We start from the raw sequence: 18,765 nt of genomic DNA, 5'->3' as shown, positions 1-18,765 counted from the left end.
TCAAAATTTTACATCCCAAGAATAAATTCAGTTTGCACTCTGAGCTATTTTGTCTTTGCAGTGCTAAAGAATACAAATACTAGAAACTTACTTACAAACTTTGCATCTTTGAAGGATGTAGTGTTGTAGTTGTGTTTGTCCCAGAATGGTAGAAAGACAAGTTGGGTGCAATAATACCTTTTTTGAATTAACTTCAGTTGGTGAGAGAGACACCAGTTCTTGATCTTAAACAGAGCATTTTCCCAGGTTACCTGAAGTTTAGAAGCTGGTTTATCTTTCCCACAGAAGTTGGATCAATAAAAGATATTAGTTCCCCTGTATTGTTTCATCTTGAAAGGAAGAAGTTGTTACTAAGTACACACCAGGTTTAGTTTTCTTTAATAAGATTGTTTAGAGCAGGGACTTTTTCATATATCTATAAGAAACACCTAGAAAACATCTGGTGCTGTACTAGTAGAGTTCAGTGTTGACTAAGCATTGCCATTATGAAGTTGATTGAAATGAAGTGTCTTTACCCTAGGCTTCAACTGTAGGACTATGTAAGAACTTGGAACGCAACTTCTACTTTGGCGTACAACCATTACACTTTTCCTTTACATATCAGTCGCTTGTCTATTGTATCATTGTGAATTTGTAAGTGAAGTAAATTATTTTAAAAAATGATGATGCATTGTAATCACCTTCAGAGACCCAACACAGGTCAAATGGTAAGCCTGTTGTACAGTCTCTCTTCTATATTCCATTTATGTTGTCTCTACTCAGAGTAGACTGTGACTGTTTGCTTAGTAGTCACCAGTAAATCAAAGTCTCTGTCGCTATTGCAATCTCCAGAACAGGATGGTGGGGTGAGCTAATTGCTACAATCATACAAAGTGATTTTTCTTTATTGCTGTGGTGCATTTTGGCTCTTCTTTGCCCCTGTATACATCAGGATTTAAACTAAAATGTCCTTAAACTACTATTTCATATTATCTGAAACCCCTAGATAGGGAAGTGATAGTGAAAACAATTAATGGATGAGCCTGGGCTCATGAGTTTAACTTCACGGTTACATGCAGTGCAGGGTGGGCAGGCGGCAGCTGGTGCGCATAGGGCAGGCATGTCCAAAGTCCGGCCCGCGGGCCAATTGCGGCCCGTGTTCCGGTTTAATACGGCCCCACAGGTAATTTGGCAATATCTATCTTTTATGGCCCCCAACGAATCCATATGTATTGAGATGAATACATTGTAAAATCTCAGTTAATGTCAGTTGGTCTAAATCAGTTATAAATATATATTTGGACACAACATGTATACTTGGTGTTATGTTCCTGTTCATATTTTTTGAACTTAAAAGTTGACAGACAACCTTTATTACCAATAATATGTAATGTACTTTACAATGTTCCTGACATATATTTCAGCTTCCTGGATTTTTTTTTTCATCTGGCCTTCAGATATGAAAGGCAGAGTGATTTAACACCTGTTTAGATTTGTCATCCATGTGATGAAATGAAAAGTATGCCGTTTGCAATAAACTTTGCATAAAATAGTTAATTTGCATTTAATTTTACTGGTTCAAAGAATGTCAGGCAAAATGGTCAGCCCTCACGCATGTTCACTTCATCAAATCTGGCCCTCTTTGAAAAAAGTTTGGACACCTCTGACATAGGGAGTCAGCCCCTGCAAAGCTGCATCTACTCGCCCTCTTCCTGTGCTGTATCAGAGGCAGCAGCGCAGGAAGGGTCATGCGGGAGCCAGTGCCCGCAGGGAGCTGGCTTTTAAGCAGGCTCCCCATGGGCACTGATGTTATAGAAATAGAACTAGCAGGATCTTGTTAGGAGGGTTGAGGCAATATGCCACATTTATTGTGAAGGTAGAATTACTATCCCTAGCTACTAAAATTTTCCCCCACACATATTTACGTGCACAGGTGGAATATAATTACCAGCCTTGGTAGTTCTTGCTGTTCCACTGGCCATGTGGTTTAGACAAGCGGAGGGGGGGTGGGTCGTGTCAGTGCACACATGCTCCTGGAGAATGATTGTAGAATGGAAAGCCCCAATTCTGTAATTTTGCACTCACCTTTTTTTTGTTTTAGTCCATAGATCTTGTCCTGTCCCATGGCCCCAGGACACTATATGACCATGAGTCATCAATTAACGGCAGATGGGTCTTGGATCTTCTCTTGATGGGGCTTTGGTCAGTCTCTCTCTTAGGTGGCTTCTTTCACAGGGCTTGCTCTCATTTTTCTTCAGCCATCAACTTGGTGCTGGCAGCTGGTCTTCAGATAGTCCCTGAAACCAGCCTGATTCCTTTACACGCTCTAGGGATATTAGATATCGTTTAGTATAATAATTGTGTAACCACACCAAATCTTAGTAGTGGGGCTGGCAACCAATGCGCTTTCTGCCCGCTCCTGGGGAGTGCTGTGCCACTCCGTGCTATTGCCTCTATCAGAGACCATCTCCTGAGGGGAGCCAGTTGAAAAACTGGCTCCCTACACACACTGGATCCCGCCTGCCACCCCACACTGCTGCTACCAGGATTCTTGGCTGGGGTTCCCCAGGGCTGGACTCCCCACCCACCTCAGGACCCACCCCTACTGGCCTAATCAGGCCTCCATAGGATTCCCAGCTGGCTTGCTTCCAAGGCTCATTGGTCCAGCAACATCACCATGGATGTTGCTGGCCCAGAGAGTCCCATATTTGGGAGGTTCATACTGTAGCATGTTCATTGCTGCACTGTATAAACAAGTCTTGAGTTTCAGTTCATACCTTTAGTCAGTTCTAAGGCTTTTTGATTACATGTACACAATAGGTCTTGTTTGCTTTCTTCGTGATAGTATGTTCTTCAAGTAGAGATTTGGAACCTGCTGTTTTGTATTCTGGGAATATTGTCTCTAGTTTGTATAACTTTTCCACAGAACTAGCTATTAACATACTTAATTTCAAAAAAGAAAAAAGATGTCAAGCTATTGTACTGTGCCTTAGTCAGACACTTCTGCTTTTTCAATATTTATCCTTTTTTAAAGGCATACATAGTGTGCTTAAAGCAGCAAAAAAAAGGAATCAAAGGCTTATTTTATAGTATTCTCTGCATATGGGTTTAATTTAATATGTTATACAAACGGTTTGTGAGATACAAATCTAAAATATTTTATAACTTGAATGTCATAACAAAACTAACTTGGCTTTGTTTTGCCAAGCATTCATTGAACACACGTGCTGCCTTAGGGCTGTGCCTTCTAGTAGTTTATGACTGGTATGAGTTGTTGTTAGACAAGCATTTATTCTGATTGCAGTATGTCTGAACTGCCTTAAAGACATTGCAGTAGGAAATAAAGGATTCTGGTAGCCCCAAACCTGCATCTCATTAGAAACCAAGTTTTCTAATATGAATCAAACTGGTACTCTTGAAGTCCATTACCAGGAAATTAGACCATACAGGCAGTCCCCGGGTTACATGGATCCGACTTACATCAGAACCCTACTTACAAACGGGGTGAGGCAACCCCACACTAGCTGCTTCCCCCCAGCAGACCAGGGAGACGCGAAGCTAGCGCCCCCCCCTCCCAGTAGACTAGGGAGACGTGGAGCAGCTTTTCTCAGCAGACACCCTTGCTTGAGAACAAAGGACTGAGGGAAGTGAGGTGTGGGAGAATAAAACTGAGCTCTGGAGAAATGTTTGGCTAGAGTTTCCCCTACAATATGTACCAGTTCCGACTTACATACAAATTCAACTTAAGAACAAACCTACAGTCCCTATCTTGTACGTAACCCGGGGACTGCCTGTATATAGCAGCAAAAGGACATACACCAAAAAGAGAACTCTGTGTGGCACCTGATTTAAAAAAGGATGGGTGGGCATAGCTGTGTAGCCAAGAGAGAATTAGTTTTCTCCTGATATTTTAATGGACGCAAGAATGTTATAGGTTTTTTTCCCCTCAATGTTGCATGTTTTCTGTGTAGTCTGGATAGTCTTGCTACAGTGCTGTTTTTTTAAGGACTCTTAAATGCCTTTTTCTCAATTACAGTACTTTTTTTAAAATGTAAAGGTTTTAAAAAAAAAATTAACCACACACGACACCTGAGTAACCTACTTCAGAATGTCTAAAATGCAAATAAATCTACTTTTGTTTATTCTCTAATTGAACTTGTGGATTTCTTGGACTTTTTGCAAATGGTTAAAATCCTATTTCACTTCTTGTAGATCGAGCTGGAAGCATTAGTACCCTTGATTCCTTAGACTTTGCAAGATACTCTGATGATGGAAACCGGGAGACAGATGAACGAGTAGCAGGTGAGTAGGATTTTGTGTGAGATTGGAGTCATAAAATACCGGGTTACCATATGGCTCCCATGGAGTTCTTTTTGGGAAGCAACATTTCATCTTTCCTCTCTAGGAACATGTTAAAGATTTCACTGGACTGTAGTTTTACTACATCAGATTTATTCAGTTAGCTCAGCTGAAATGTTGCTGTTAAGTAATTTTAGGAATGAAGAGGAGAAAAGTGTATCCCTCTTCATTCCCAGTACTTATAATTCATGAGATTTTACGTCATCTCAATTGTTTGCCACCACCACAGAGGTATTTGAAGATTGTCAAAATGTGCACTGAGAGAAGCTATAGCTTACTCATAATTATTCCTACATTATTTTATCAATGACCAGTGACTGGAGATTTACTGCCAGTTTAACCCCCTCTAAGCATACTAGCCATAAATTCCACTTCTGGATTTTTTTCTTCCCAGTCAACTATCATACAGGAAGACTTGCTTCTTCTACCCCAATGTTGTAGATCCTAATGTGTGGTCTATACTACATTGCAGTGTTGAATTAAGATACACAACTCTAGCTACATTACTCACATAGCTGGAGCTGACGTGTCTTAAATTGAGTTTCCGCACCATCCATACAGCGGAAGGCTGATGGGAGCAAATGCTCCCATTGGCTTCCAATGCTCTCTTACCAGCACTGACTGGGGAATCTTTTGAGTTTGATTTAGAGGATTCTCACTAGACCTGCTAACTCGAACCCAAGAAATTCAACTGCGGCAGCATCCATCTTCCACGTAGTGTAGACATGGCCTAAGTGTGGTGGCAAGAAAAGGGACTATATAAAAATTGCAGCCTTTTTTTAAAAAAACACACCACCTCTCCCCAAGTATTTGGTATCTGCTTTAAGTAACAAATGCCTTCCATCAGAAATGCAGAGCCAATATTATGTTGTGAGAGTATGCTAGTTTATTTTTCGTCTTGCACAAAATCATCTTTTAATTAGGTTAAAATCAAGAAATCTTTAATGCTGATGCTTGAGCTAGAAAAAAAGCTAGATTTTCAGATTTCAGTAAAGTGCCAGCAGATGTAAATTTTATATAAGAAACTTGGTATAATAAATCACTAAAGCACATTTTATCCAGCTAAAAAGTGTGCTTTAGAGATGTAAGCGAATAGTCGACTTCCCAATAAGGCTAAGCTTATTAGGTAGTTGAATCAAATACTCCACTGCTCGCTTCCCTCCCTCCTCTACTGCCTCTGTATGAGAGGCAGCAAGGGGGGGGAGGGGGACACAAGCCGGTGCTCGGGGGAGCCAGCTTAAAAGCTGGTTCCCACCAGTACTGTCTCCATGGTGCTGCTGCCTCTCTTCTCCTCCCCCCCACCCCCCGCTGCCTCTATCAGAGGCAGCAGGGGAGAGGGGTTATGGGGAGGCTGCTCCAGCAGCAGCCCCTGTCCGTGGCCAGCCCCAGCATTCACAAACAGTTTTAGGATGTAAGCGACTATTCAACTACCCAGTAAACGTACGCTTATCAGGTAGGCAAATGGTCTAGTTGCTCCCCCCTCCCCTTGCTGCCTCTGTATCAGAGGCAGCAAGAGGGGGGAGCAGAAGCTGATGCTGTGGGGAGCTAGTTTAAAAGCTCGCTCCCCCCAGCACCGTCTCTGCAGCGGTGGGGGAGGCAGAGGCACAGCAGGAAACGCCAGTCCAACTGCTGTGCCTCTGCCTTTTAAATGTTGTAAGAGGAACAGGCCCACGGCTCTTATTACATTTAAAAGGCAGAGGCAAAGATGGGATAGCGAGCGCTCTCTGCCCCACCCCTTGATGGAAATTCCATCAGCTACTCGATCAGCTGATTAATCGAAATTTAACATCCCTGGAAAAGGGCTGCTGCTGAATCTGGAGTGAATAGGGGCTGAGCAGTTCGGGCTCATGCCAACGCTGGGACCACCCGTGCTGTGGCTCCGTATTTTGAATGTAGTAAGAACCCAGCGGCTCTTAGCACATTTAAAATGTAGAGCCACAGTGGTTTGGAGCCGTCGCTGGCTCTGAGAGCTACCTCCACTGTAGGTCTGCAAAACAGCTCCCCTATCAGCTAATCTTGTACTCAATAAAAATTGTATCAATTACATGATTAGCCAAATAACTGCTCTTTAACATCCTTAGTGTGCATCACCTTTCAAAGTACAAGCCTCACTTTAAGGTAATGGTGAGGTCTAAAATGCATACTTTTAAATGCAGTTTTCTCCTGTAATCTATCACTAGATCATTTTCCAAGTACTGTAATATGAGCTATATAATAGTAGGGAATTAATTTCACCTAAACCTGAACCTGGATTTCATCACATGTGCTCATTAATGAAGAGCATTCTCTGGAACATTCTTTTTGGAACTCCTCTCCAGGTATTGGAAGGCTGCTATCAAATCCCTCTCTCCCCACTCTTCTGTAGACTAAATAAACCTAATTCCCTCAGACTCTGCTCGTAAGTCATGTGCCCAAGTCCCCAGTCATATTTGTTTACCTATGCTGGACTCTTTCCAGTTTGTCCACATTCATTCGGAGGGCGGGAGGAGGAGAACTGGGCATGATACTCCAGGTGTGACCTCACTAAGCTGAACAGAGGGGGAAAATTACTTTCCTTGATCTGCTAACAGTGCTCCTATTAATGCAGCCCAATATGCCATTAGCTTTTTGGCAACAAAGGCACACTGACTCATATCCAGCTTCTTGTCTGCTATAATCTCCACTTCTTTTTTCTGCAGAATTGCCTCTGAGTCAGTTGGTCCCCAACATGTAGCAGTGCATGGGATTCTTTTGTCCTAGGCGCAGGACTCTGCACTTGTCCTTGTTGAACCTCTTCAGATTTCTTTTGGTCCAGTCCTCCAATTTATCTAGGTCACTACCCTCTCCCTACCTCTCTCCCCAGCTTAGTGACAATACAATCCATTCCATCATCCAGATCATTAATAAAGATGTTGAACAAAACCACATCAGGACCAATCCTTGCAGCACTCCATTTGATACTGGCTCCCAACTAGACATTAAGCCGGTGATCCTGACAATCCATTGAGCCTGACAATCTAGCTAGCTTTCTGTCCACCTTGTAGTTGATTGATCGAAGCTATATTTCTTTAACTTTAACTTAGTCTCTCACAGTGTTCTTGTGAATATCAAAAGCTTTGCTAAATTCAAGGTGTATTACATCCACCACCTTCCCCGTATCCATAGTCAGTTACCTAATTGTAGAAGGCTATCAGGTTAGTCAGGCATGACTTGCCCTTGGTGAATCCATGTTGACTGTTCCTAATCACATTCCTCTCCTCCAAGTGTTTCAAAATGATTTCCTTGAGGTTCTGCTCCATGATTTTACTATGGATGGAGGTGAAGCTGGCCAGTCTCTAGTTCTCTGGATTTTCCTTCTTCTCTTGTTTAAAGATGAGCACTACATTTGCCTTTTTCCAGTCATCTGGGACCTTCCCCTGATAACCTTGTATTTTCAGAGTTAATGGCCAATGGCTCTGCAGTCACATCAGCCAACTCCCACAGAATCCTTGGATGCATTAGCTCCAACCCCATAGATTTGTGCGCACTGTTCCCTGTAAGCTGAGCACTTGGGTGGCCATCCAGGAGAGATTCAGGTGCCACCCAGCTGATTAGCAGAGCATCCACAGCTGACAGCATGTGTTGCTAAAGGTGGTGCACACCCACACATTATTTGGTGTGTATAACAAAATTTATTCCATGCATGGATGGAAAAAAACAGAGGAAACATGCCCAGCTCTTCTAAATAGTTCTTAATCTATTCTTTCACTTCTGATGGCTGCTCACCTTCATATACAGTGCTGCCCAGTGTAGCAGTCTGGGAGCTGCCCTTGTTTGTGAAGACCAAGGCAAAAAAATTTGAGTACCGGTTGAACCTCCCAAATCCAGGACACTCTGGTCTGGCAATACCCATTTTCCGGCAGAACCACTGATGTTGCTGGAGCAAAGAGCCCCAAAGGCTGGGAGTCCCGCATGGGCTGGGGAGCCCCAGCTGAGCTGGCGGCAGGAAGCCCTCAGCCTCAGCAGTGTTAGTGTTAGCCAGGGAACCCAGGTTTGGGGAGGGCCACAGCCTGGAGAGTTGCCCAGGAGTGGGCTGGCTGCCAACATGGGAGCATTGACTTCCCATGGTCCAGTAAATATCCTGTTTCTGGACAGCTAAGGTCCTGAAGGTGGCAAATCAGGGAGGTCCAATATATATATCAGGTTTTTCCACATCATGTGTCACTAGGTTGTCTATCCCATTCAGTAAGAGTGTCTCGTGCTTTCCCTGACCACGTTGTTGATAACATACCTGTAGAAAAGTCTCAGAATAGTAACCGTGTTAGTCTGTATCTGCAAAAACAACAAAGAGTCCTATGGCATCTTAGAGACTAGAAGGTTTATTAGGGCATAAGGTTTTGTGGGTAAAACCCGCCTCACCAGATGAATTAGAGTGGAAGTTACAGAAGCAAGAGTACAGGCAGTCCCTGGGTTATGTACAAGATAGGGACTGTAGGTTTGTTCTTAAGTTGAATCTGTATGTAAGTGGGAACTGGCATCCAGATTCAGCCGCTGCTGAAACTGATCAGTTTCAACAGCGGCTGAATCTGGACACCAGTTCCCACTTACATACAGATTCAACTTAAGAACTCCAGGCGTCCCAAGTCAGCTGCTGCTGAAACTGATCAGCAGCTGATTCCAGGAAGCCCGGGGCAGAGCAACTCTGCCTCGGGCTTCCTGTAGTCAGCGCTGGTCAGTTTCAGCAGCGGCTGACTTGGGGATGCCTGGGGCAGAGCAGCTGGGGTGCTGCTGGGTTGGTCCAGTAGCGCGGCCGCTCCTCAGTGCTACTGGACCAACCCAGCAGCACCCCAGCTGCTCTGCCCCAGGCGTCCTGATTCAGCCGCTGCTGAAACTGATCAGCAGCGGCTGAATCAGGACTCCTGGGGCAGAGCAGCTGGGGTGCTGCTGGGTTGGTCCAGTAGCGCCAAGGAGCGGTGCTGCGGGACCAACCGGCAGCGCCCCAGCTGCTCTACCACAGGCCCCGGGCTTTGCTCCACGTCTCCCTGGTCTGCTGGGGGGGAGGGGGCACTAGCTGTGTCCCCCCCCAGCAGACCAGGGAGACGCGGAGCAAAGCGGCGAAGGACCCGGGCCGGACTGCGGCGCTTCCAGATCAGCTGGAAGCGCCGCGGGTCCGGCCCCGGGTCCTCCGCCGCTTTGCTCAGCGTCTCCCTGGTCTGCTGGCTCCGCCAGCAGACCAGGGAGACGGGGAGCAGATTTTCTCGCCCCGGGAGGAGGCGGGTGGTGGGACCAGGCGTCCCGCCGCTCCAGTCCTCCGAGGCGAGAAAATCCCTGTTCGTAACTGTGGATCCGACATAAGTTGGATCCTCGTAACTCAGGGACTGCCTGTATATATAAGGAAGAGGTTGCTTGTGTTAATGAAGCTAATCTAGTCAGGATAGAAGTGGGTCATTGATAGGATTTGGTGTGTAGATGTGAATATCCAGAGAGGAAATTGCCTTTCTGTGGTGTTAACCACAGGATCTCAACAGGTTAACACATTACAAAAGCAATGTAGGCCCACCACTGCTGTAAGTTGTGCACTTGGGCAGCCACCTGAAGAATTCAAATGCCTCCCAGCTGATTAGCAGAATGTCCTCAGCCAGCAGCATGTGTTTCTACTATTGGCGCACATCTGCATATGCCTTGCTACACATGGATGGAAAAAAATTAGAGAGAACATGGACCCCCAACCTCCTGCCCCAGCGCACACCCAAACCAGCCAGGTGCAGCTGGCCCAGAGGCTTGCCGTATCTGATCTGGAGCCAGCTGCAAATCTGTGATTTTTATGACCTTCCATAGTGTAGACAGAGCCTTAACAATAAGACATGAGGTCTGTAACTTAACAATGTCAGTTGTATTTGTTACCAGATAATGTGGTCATTTTGACATATGCCAGGGTTCCTCAGATACTTGTATTACATAATATCTCAAGCTGTTTAAAGAGAAACATGCAGCAGAGTAACCCATTTGAGTAGGAACAAGCAGGTAAAGTCATAATGGTTGTGTTTTATTCCTTTAGCATCATTGCAACTGTTGACTCAAATTTCAATTCTTGCCGTCTGACATGGGGTTTTTGGCTTTCTATGCCTTCAGTCATATGTCTCTCTTATTTCTGCTTCAGTTTTCCTCAGTGGAATTCCTGAGTTTCTTCAGTTTGTGTTTTTTACCAGTATTCTTTTACATTTATATCATTCTGGTGCAGGGCACTCCTGATCTGCAATTGTTCTGTAATTTATTTTTTATCATTTTCAATATTTTAGAGATCCAAAAATATGAATACACGCTCACTTTTTGTTAAGTGATTTTAGCTAAATTGAATCAGTTATATGGTTTTTATATTTTTCAAAACTGAATATATGAACACTTCATTATTTAGAATCTAACTAAACTTAAGTATTTCCGTAAACATAAGAATATTAAATGATTATGTGTAAAAGTGTAATTTTAAGTAAAAGCTTTTTCTAACTTGGTTGCACAGAAATGTTTGCAGATCAGCATTGCTAACTACTAAAGAGATCTCTTACATACTTTTTCATCAGAACCTCAGTTGTGCTTTTGTACTGCTGCAGTAAAATTCTGTGCATCAAACAAGTTAATTTCATATAGTAAATGTGATGTACTGTAGTTACTACTTCAGTTTTATGGATAAATGCAAACTGAGTGAATCTTTTTTCCATGCACTCATTTACAGCCAAGAGATTCTTGTTAATGGCAGTCCAACAGGAAACCTAAATTATTTGTACACTTTTTTCCAGAACTTCATAATACATGTTATAAACAAGAGCCAGTTAAATGAGACACTGAGTTCACAGCCTTGTCATTTAAAATAGCCTGTCAGCATACTCCAGTAAAGTGTTTCCAGGCAATGATTGTGTGAAGAATATATTAAAACTTATTTTTACCTGACAGTGTTAAAGCATCATTAGTTTCTTATTGGTGTTAAAATTTTAAGTTGGGACAACATCAGTTGTCCAAAGTAGTTTTAGCTAATACTTAAGTATATAATTTTATCACTTATAGTTAAATACTAAACTACTTCATTTTGGCATTCAGACTAATGTGAATACTCTGTACATGGCTGAGTTGAATCAATAAGGTGTCTGGACACTTGTAACTACCTAAATAGATTGCCTCAAAGATTTTAAATGTGAACAGCTATGAAAGGGAAAGATGTTAAATCCTTTTACAAAGATGAAAGTATATTATATATTGGCAGCACTAAATACCTGACTTTTTTTTCAATTTTCAAGATAGTAGCCCTACGTTTGTACTTAAAAAATACTAGTTAAAAGCAAATTTTATTAGCATAATTCACAATAGAGATGAACAACTAAATTTCATTGTATTCTTTGAATCTCCAAAATCCAGTTTTAGAACTGTACTATTATTAAAGATTTTCAGAGGAAACATTACTTAGAAATAAGTGAGTGTGCTGGAAGCTTCCTCAGAGAACTCCTGAGAGATACAGGTCTTCCTTTTAGCAGTGTATATCAAAGCATATTTAAAAGGCCAATAATACTATGGCATTGTAAATTATTTTAGTTTTGCTATGCAAACTGCTTCCACTACCTCTAACTTTTTGTTACAAAATTTCTCCCCTTTGTGTTATCCCAAAAGTCTGGGGGGCTGTGCCCCCTGCTCATCAAACCCCCCCTCTCTGGGGCTAGGCAGCCCTGATTCTCTCCCTCCACTTCCTCTCCCCCCCCCCCCCGGCTGCCGGGGAGGGCCAGGCCGAGGCATGGAAGCCCTGGCCAGTCCCAGCTCTCCTACCCAACCACCGGGCAGAGCCGAGGCCAGCTTTCTTGCCTGACCAACCCCCAGCCGTGGTGGGGGTTGGGCCGGGCCAAGTCCTGGCCACAGCAGTCCGGGGTCTCTTCCTCCCCACTCCCCCCAGCCGCCAGAGGGTTGGGCTGGGCAGAGGTCTGGCTGTGGCAGGCCCAGCTGGAGGCCATGTGGCTCCCACCCCTCCTGTCCCCCCAGGTATGGAGGGGAAGGCCTCTTGGCTTCTCCCAAGGATGGGGGAGGAAGGAGGCCATGTGGCTCTTGGCTCCCAGTAACATGGAGGAGGGGGGAGGCCATGCCACTCCGGACGAAGGGAAAGGCTGTGGGACTTAGTGACACATGACGTCAGTCTGTTGTCCCACTGGAAGTTTTTATATAGACAGAGCAATTACAGCATATTGGTTAATTTGGAGAGTGGAGGGGTGGAAGCATCAAAACAGTCCTCAATTTAATGCAAAGTAAAGATACATATAATTTTTATTAAAAACCTACAGCAATTCCTTGTCAGACAGCTTGAACTTGCAGTGTGATTAACTGTAGACCACTATGATTATGGAAAACGTTCACCAGTTTGCTTTCAAGCCAACTCTGCTGCATGTGTCCATGAGTTCCATAAAGAGTGCATGCTTTCTGTTTAATACAAACTGTATATTTTTTTTACACCCATCCTTGCTTTTTATATTTTATTTTTGTTTCCCTTTCCTTGGTTGGATGCCTGTGTGTGTTTAATCCAAATCCCTGTCCAGTCCTGGAGTTTGAACTACGGAAAGCCAAGGAGACCATTCAGGCCCTCCGAGCCAACCTGACTCAGGCTGCAGGTGGTGTACATAAACCTTTTCTTTAGTCTTTCTACTTTGACAATGTAGAAGTAGCTGAACTCTTTCTAAGTGAAAGAGAGTAAATTTTATGTTAATTTTTTTTGCAGAAAATGAAGTTCCTTTGCAGGAACGAAAAAATTATAAATCAAGTCCTGAAATTCAGGTAGGTGGTTGACAGAAACTGAGTTAATAACGTTAAACTGCATATAGCTGTGTCTTAGCAATTGCAAAGAAGGTGAACATAAGTTTTACAGGTTTCATTGTTTTCTTTTTTCTAGGAGCCAATCAAACCTCTTGAAAAAAGAGCTCTAAACTTCCTAGTCAATGAATTTTTATTAAAGAATAGTTACAAGCTTACTTCAATAACCTTTTCAGATGAAAGTGATGATCAGGTAAAGTTTGCTTAACTTTTTTAATAAATACTTGTTGGTACGTCTTGTTTTCAAATCTTGGTTTGTTTAATGTGGTCAGAGTAGTTCTAGAAATGAACTCTGCTTGTGCTGATTTTTACACGTGCATTAATTTTATATTCACCTGACTAATTGCAGTGAAATCAGTGGAAGTACTAGCATGAGTAAATTAATGTTTATAAAAATTGTGCTCACTAGAGCCATAAAGTGAAAGTATAGGAGCACTTAGTAATGCATCAAAACAGGCTTTGTTTTCAAAACATGCAAATAATGTGCTGCAGAGCACACACAAATAGGTAGAACTGTGTCAACTTGTATTAACTAAAAATGCATCCTTCACCAAGCAGCAGTATTCAGATGAACTTTTTACAAGTAACTTAAATTTTATTTCAAATTCCATAGCCAGTCATTGCTTGGATTCTAGTACAGGTTGGACTTCACTGGTCCAGCACCCTTGGGACCTGACTGGTGTGCCGAACAAGGGGATTTGCCAGACCACGGAAGGTCCCTGCTGCCACCTCGGGATTTTAGATGCTGCTGGCCCTGCTGCTGCTGCGGCCAAAGCATCACGGCTGGAGCTCCGCAGCTGCCTGGCTCCATGGCTGGGGCCAGAGCTTCCTGGCTGCATCTGGGGCTGGTGCTCCTAAGCCACGGGAGCCAAAACGGGGCCAGGGCCAAAGCTCCTCAGCCGCTACCGGTCTGGAGCTCCCTGGCTGCTGGGGCTAGGGAGTTCCACTATGGCCAGAACACCCCGCTATGCTGTCCGTCCATCCGCCTTCCCCCCCCCCCCCCCCCCCCGTGACACTGGGCTCCTGTCTGAGTCACTGCTGGCCCTACAGCGCTCTTGCCCTGCCGCCAGACCTCCCTGTTCCTGGGCTTTGTGGTCCAAGAACGTCTGCGGTCTGTGCCAGACCATGGATGTTGCCAGACCAGGGAGTCCCCATTAAGGGGGGTACAACCTGTAGTTGTAGAAGAAACAAGGTGTTGATTATTTCAGAGCACTTTATAATCTGTTAATCCTTTATATTTTTGGTCCCTGGTTCCACAAACATTATCCAGTTTTAATTTGTAAATGCAAAGCCCCCATATATTTTTCTCTCTTTCACCCTACACCTCTCAAAAGGTTGTTGAACTTAGTTGTAAAATTTTGAACATTATCTTAACACCTTCATCTGATCATAAAGTTTTTTTATTATTAATAACCATTCCATTCTAATTACAGCACACAGAGTTTACAGCACGTAGAAATTAATTTTTTAAACAATTTGCCATGCATTTGTCATCAGAAATAACTGCATAGAGGGAAAAAATACCCACGTGGGCTAACTCTAAGTTTGTGTAGTGATTCCCTCAGTTGACTATCTTTAGAAAGTGTACATTAATTCAGAAATGAATGCATAATCAGACACGCACCAAGACTTAAAACTAATGTGCAGGGAAAGAGTTCAGCTCTTCTATATGCTTAACACTTCCCAGGCAATTGCCATGTCACTAATGGAATTATGATGCACAATGGAAGCTTTTCCAGAACCGGGGGGGGAATATATTTAAAAAAAAAACAACTTCACTTTACATGTCATGGAACAAATACCAAGAAAATAATTGTATGTGGCTTGCTAACTAAAATAGCTAGAAATAAATGCTGCAAATTGGTAAATATGGTATCATAAATTATCTTTAGTTGCTGGCATTATATATATCGATAAATAGATAAATTCTTCACAATCCTTAACTAAATTCTCTTAGATGTGAGTAAAAATAAATCCAAATGATTTTTTTCATATGCTAAAGCAAATTAAGTATTCCACAGCATAAATGTATTGCTCAGCAATTTTTCTAAATTTACACAATTTCTATTTCTTACTACGGTATGTACAATAAAGCACTCCGAATTTACTGTCAGTTTTTAAGGTTCAACAAAAATGAAGTATGGAATAGGAATTACATATTATACGGTATTGGATGATATTTTGTAACTGTGCAACATATGGTAAAATTTGAATGTTACCACATTGCATGAAGTTTGAAGTAGTTCTGTTGCACGTTATCTGTTTATATATCTCAAAGAATTTGTTGAAACTCTCCATTGAGTGGTGTCCTTAACATGCATTTCTGCTCTTCAGATTAACTCCATAAAAATTAAATTGTTGGGTTGCACACGTGTTTCATTGTGTACCAAATGTGTTACGTTTCCAAAAAAAAAAAATTATTGGGCAGCCCTACAAACTTAGCCCATAATCTGAGAGTCAAGTTGGCTTCTGTTACTTATGCATAAGTAGTCACAGAACTTATGTGGGCCAAATTCTCTCCTCAAAGGCAGAGAAGAGAACAAACAAATCCTACTTCTCTTAATATAAAACAAGAGTGTATGCCTGAAGAGTGGGAGACGATTCTACCAAAATCTCAACGTTTAATATCTGATGCTTTTTAAGACTGTCTGCACAGACACACACATTCTGCTCAAGTTAGCTCCCTAAAGCAGCAATGTGGCCACTGTCATGGATGGCAGCTTAAGTCATACTCCGGGTTAGACAGATTTGTATTTGCTGGCTAGCGCTAGCTGTTATGGGGACAGCCACTCTAAAATTTTTCACACCAGCTCAAGCAAAGTTATTGCGCGCCCATCTTCCTGCCCTGGGAAGCACAATCCCAGCTGCTGAGTAGACAAACTTGCAATGATACAAGGCTCGGATAATCAAATGTATTTTAATGTGTGTGTCATGGTTTTTCTCTCTTTTTTCTATATATATTTGTTCAAAATACCTAACTTAATAGTGGAGATAGCACAGGTTTTGCTGTACCTTATTTCTATCTGGCATGCCCAGGGATTAGGGTATGCCGGTAACCACAATTTTTAGGTTATCTTGGGGGGGGCAGGAGGAAGAGCCATACGGGACCTACGGGGGGGTGGCATGGGAGCCATCTGGGGTCCATGATGTGGCGTGCTGGTCTGGGGGGGGCCACGAGTCGGGGGGGAGATGGTGGGAGCAGTCTGTCGGGGGGGAGAAGCTGCATGGGGGCTGGCTTGCCAGGGGTGCCAGGAGCCATAGGGGGAGCCGAGATGCTTGCTTTCAGCTGCCGTTTGCGGTCTCCCACGTACGTGCTGCACGCTCATCTGGGGAGCGGCCTGGCACTTAAAGGGCTAGTTTCCTTTTTTTGTTTTTGTTTTTGTTTTGTTTTTGCTTTTCCCTGCGTCAGAAATGTGCCAGTTTCTACAGTTTTCTGGGTGCTTAAGTTCCAGATAGTGCAGGTTTTACTGTAGAATAGTGAAACAAGAAAATGTAGAACTTTAGAGGAGTCAAAAAAGATTAAAATGGTCCCCAGGTTTTGAAATGTACACAATTACTGTGATTTGAATAACCAACCTGGGTCATACGCAGTAGAGGCTGCAAGAGGCTAAGTCTCCCAAATCTCACACTTCTGGGTGCTGCAGTGGTTGATTTGAGACCCCTGGAAAAATCTACTGCTCTGGTCCAGGGGCCGGAGAAGCTCTCGTTCCCCACTGCAGTTCCAGGACCTCAGCAAAGAGTATATCCAGTCTCTGGAACTCAGCAGGAAGGGGGAAGGAGTGAGTAAGAAGAAGGGCTATGTCGGAGGGGCGGAAGTTGGACTGGAGGTTGTACTCATTTGGGGCCATGAAAAGGATGAGAGCAAGCAGAGGCAGAGCCTTGGTGAGAAGAGGTGTGACAGGAAGCTAGTCTCCTAAGGGGAAGTTTCACCTATGGTACCCAATAGTAAATTTGAATATGCACATAAATAACCAGGTAAGTGAGTAATGGATTATTTGTGCACACTGTTTCTGAGACTTTGCATTTTTGAAAATGTAGGCCCCTGTAGTATTTAGGTGGATAAATACAATAAAATCTATATGTGAAGGGGAATTTATTTAATTTATTTCAGATTTGACCAAAAAAGACCCCTATATCTGTAGTACAGTACCCTTCCACTAGCTGCCTGCTTTATGCTAAAACTTTGCCTGATCACCATACCACATAAAATCTACACTACTTATGAAAGTAACAATTACAGATATTGCCAGATTTATATTTTAGAAGTCGTCTTAATGCAAAACCTAGAAATTTCTTTGGGGTGATACTTGGAGCAGGAACTGTGACCTTTCCTTTTAGTTGGGTATTAGCAGTTCACATTGATTTCTCCAAGTTTACTTAACATTTTGGCATGAGTGTCTTGTTCTGAAGCTGTTCTATATGTAATGAAGTGAACAAAAAATTGAAGAAGAAAAAGAAATGAACCATAGACTTCTGACTTTGCTGTTAATTTTTTTCAAGGATTTTGAACTGTGGGATGATGTAGGATTGAACATTCCAAAGCCTCCAGACTTGTTACAACTCTATCGTGACTTCGGAAACCATCAAGTAGCTGCAAGAGATGTTGTAGATGTAGCAGTTGGCATGGAAGAGGATGAGTTAGAAGTTACCACTCCTACACTAGGGAGCGTTGCTGTATTTGGAGCACCACCGTCATTAGAAGTAAGATTGTAGTTAGGATACGTATGTAGGTTTGCTATGTTCTGTCATTAGTTGAGTTTGCTAAATTATTTTTCTTGCTTTTAGCAATGCTTACTAGTGCAAAAATTAGAAGATCAAATTAATGCATTAAATAGTGAGAAATGGTCTTTGATGGAACAAATCCGAAGACTTGAGAGGTATGTATTTTTTATTTTGCAGCATTTTACATAAGAATATATGTAAAATATTAAACAAAAACAAAAAAATCTCATTAGTTCATAGGGATTATCTCTAGAACTGGCAGAATCTTACATTTAATATATAGAATTCCATTTGAACCAGCAGAATATTTCAAATTTATGGCGTTTTAAGGGCTTAAATTGTACTGCATATTAATTTATTTTTGTCTTGTACATAATCACAGAAAATTAAGAGGACATGATAACTTAAATATAACTAGATAAGGAATCATATTTAAATATGCTTAAGTAGTGAAAGTAAAATGAACTTAAATGCTTTTTGCTATTCGTAGTTCAATTGCTTGTTTGCATTTCTCTCTGCTTGGAAAATGATAATGTGTAGGAGTATATTTCATTTCTGTCATCAGTTTCTTTTGGTTTCTAAGTAGTGCAATATTTGTGTTGCAAACACTGCTGAGCGATGTTCATTTTAACAACTATCTCCTTTTGAAATAAAAGAAATTATTAGTCTTGCACTGGCTTTTAAGTATCCATTAAGTTACAAAATAACATTTCTTCAGAGAGGTTGTATTCAAAATGTGATAATCTCTCAGTCATTTTGTCAAAGTGTATACAGTATTTACCATTTCAGCATAGGTGAAAGTACATTATATACTGAACTCTGAAAATTTATTGATAACTAAAAATTTTAAATATTATGCTCCATGCTTGTGCTCACGCTTTGTGTTTGTTGAATTCTTTGAGCTCAGCC

At 42.3% G+C, this 18,765-nt stretch overlaps 1 protein-coding gene across 7 annotated transcripts in view; it reads left to right on the top strand.

Moving 5' to 3' along the window:
• Nucleotides 1–18,765, top strand: part of RELCH (RAB11 binding and LisH domain, coiled-coil and HEAT repeat containing) — a 120,790-nt gene that overhangs the window by 12,031 nt on the left and 89,994 nt on the right. For all 7 annotated transcript variants that reach the window (XR_012901714.1, XM_075921386.1, XM_075921385.1 and 4 more), the window contains exons 2-7: nucleotides 4,192–4,281; nucleotides 12,864–12,935; nucleotides 13,043–13,098; nucleotides 13,214–13,327; nucleotides 17,635–17,835; nucleotides 17,920–18,011. Coding sequence is in view for 6 of the 7 variants with exons in the window: in XM_075921386.1 (XP_075777501.1) it covers nucleotides 4,192–4,281; nucleotides 12,864–12,935; nucleotides 13,043–13,098; nucleotides 13,214–13,327; nucleotides 17,635–17,835; nucleotides 17,920–18,011 (625 nt within the window). In the remaining variant the exon portion in view is untranslated. The remainder of the gene's footprint in view (nucleotides 1–4,191; nucleotides 4,282–12,863; nucleotides 12,936–13,042; nucleotides 13,099–13,213; nucleotides 13,328–17,634; nucleotides 17,836–17,919; nucleotides 18,012–18,765) is intronic.

This window comes from Pelodiscus sinensis, chromosome 2, assembly GCF_049634645.1.
Source record: "Pelodiscus sinensis isolate JC-2024 chromosome 2, ASM4963464v1, whole genome shotgun sequence".
Taxonomy (NCBI): Eukaryota; Metazoa; Chordata; order Testudines; family Trionychidae; genus Pelodiscus; species Pelodiscus sinensis.
This window is presented reverse-complemented; position numbering and strand designations above follow the sequence as displayed.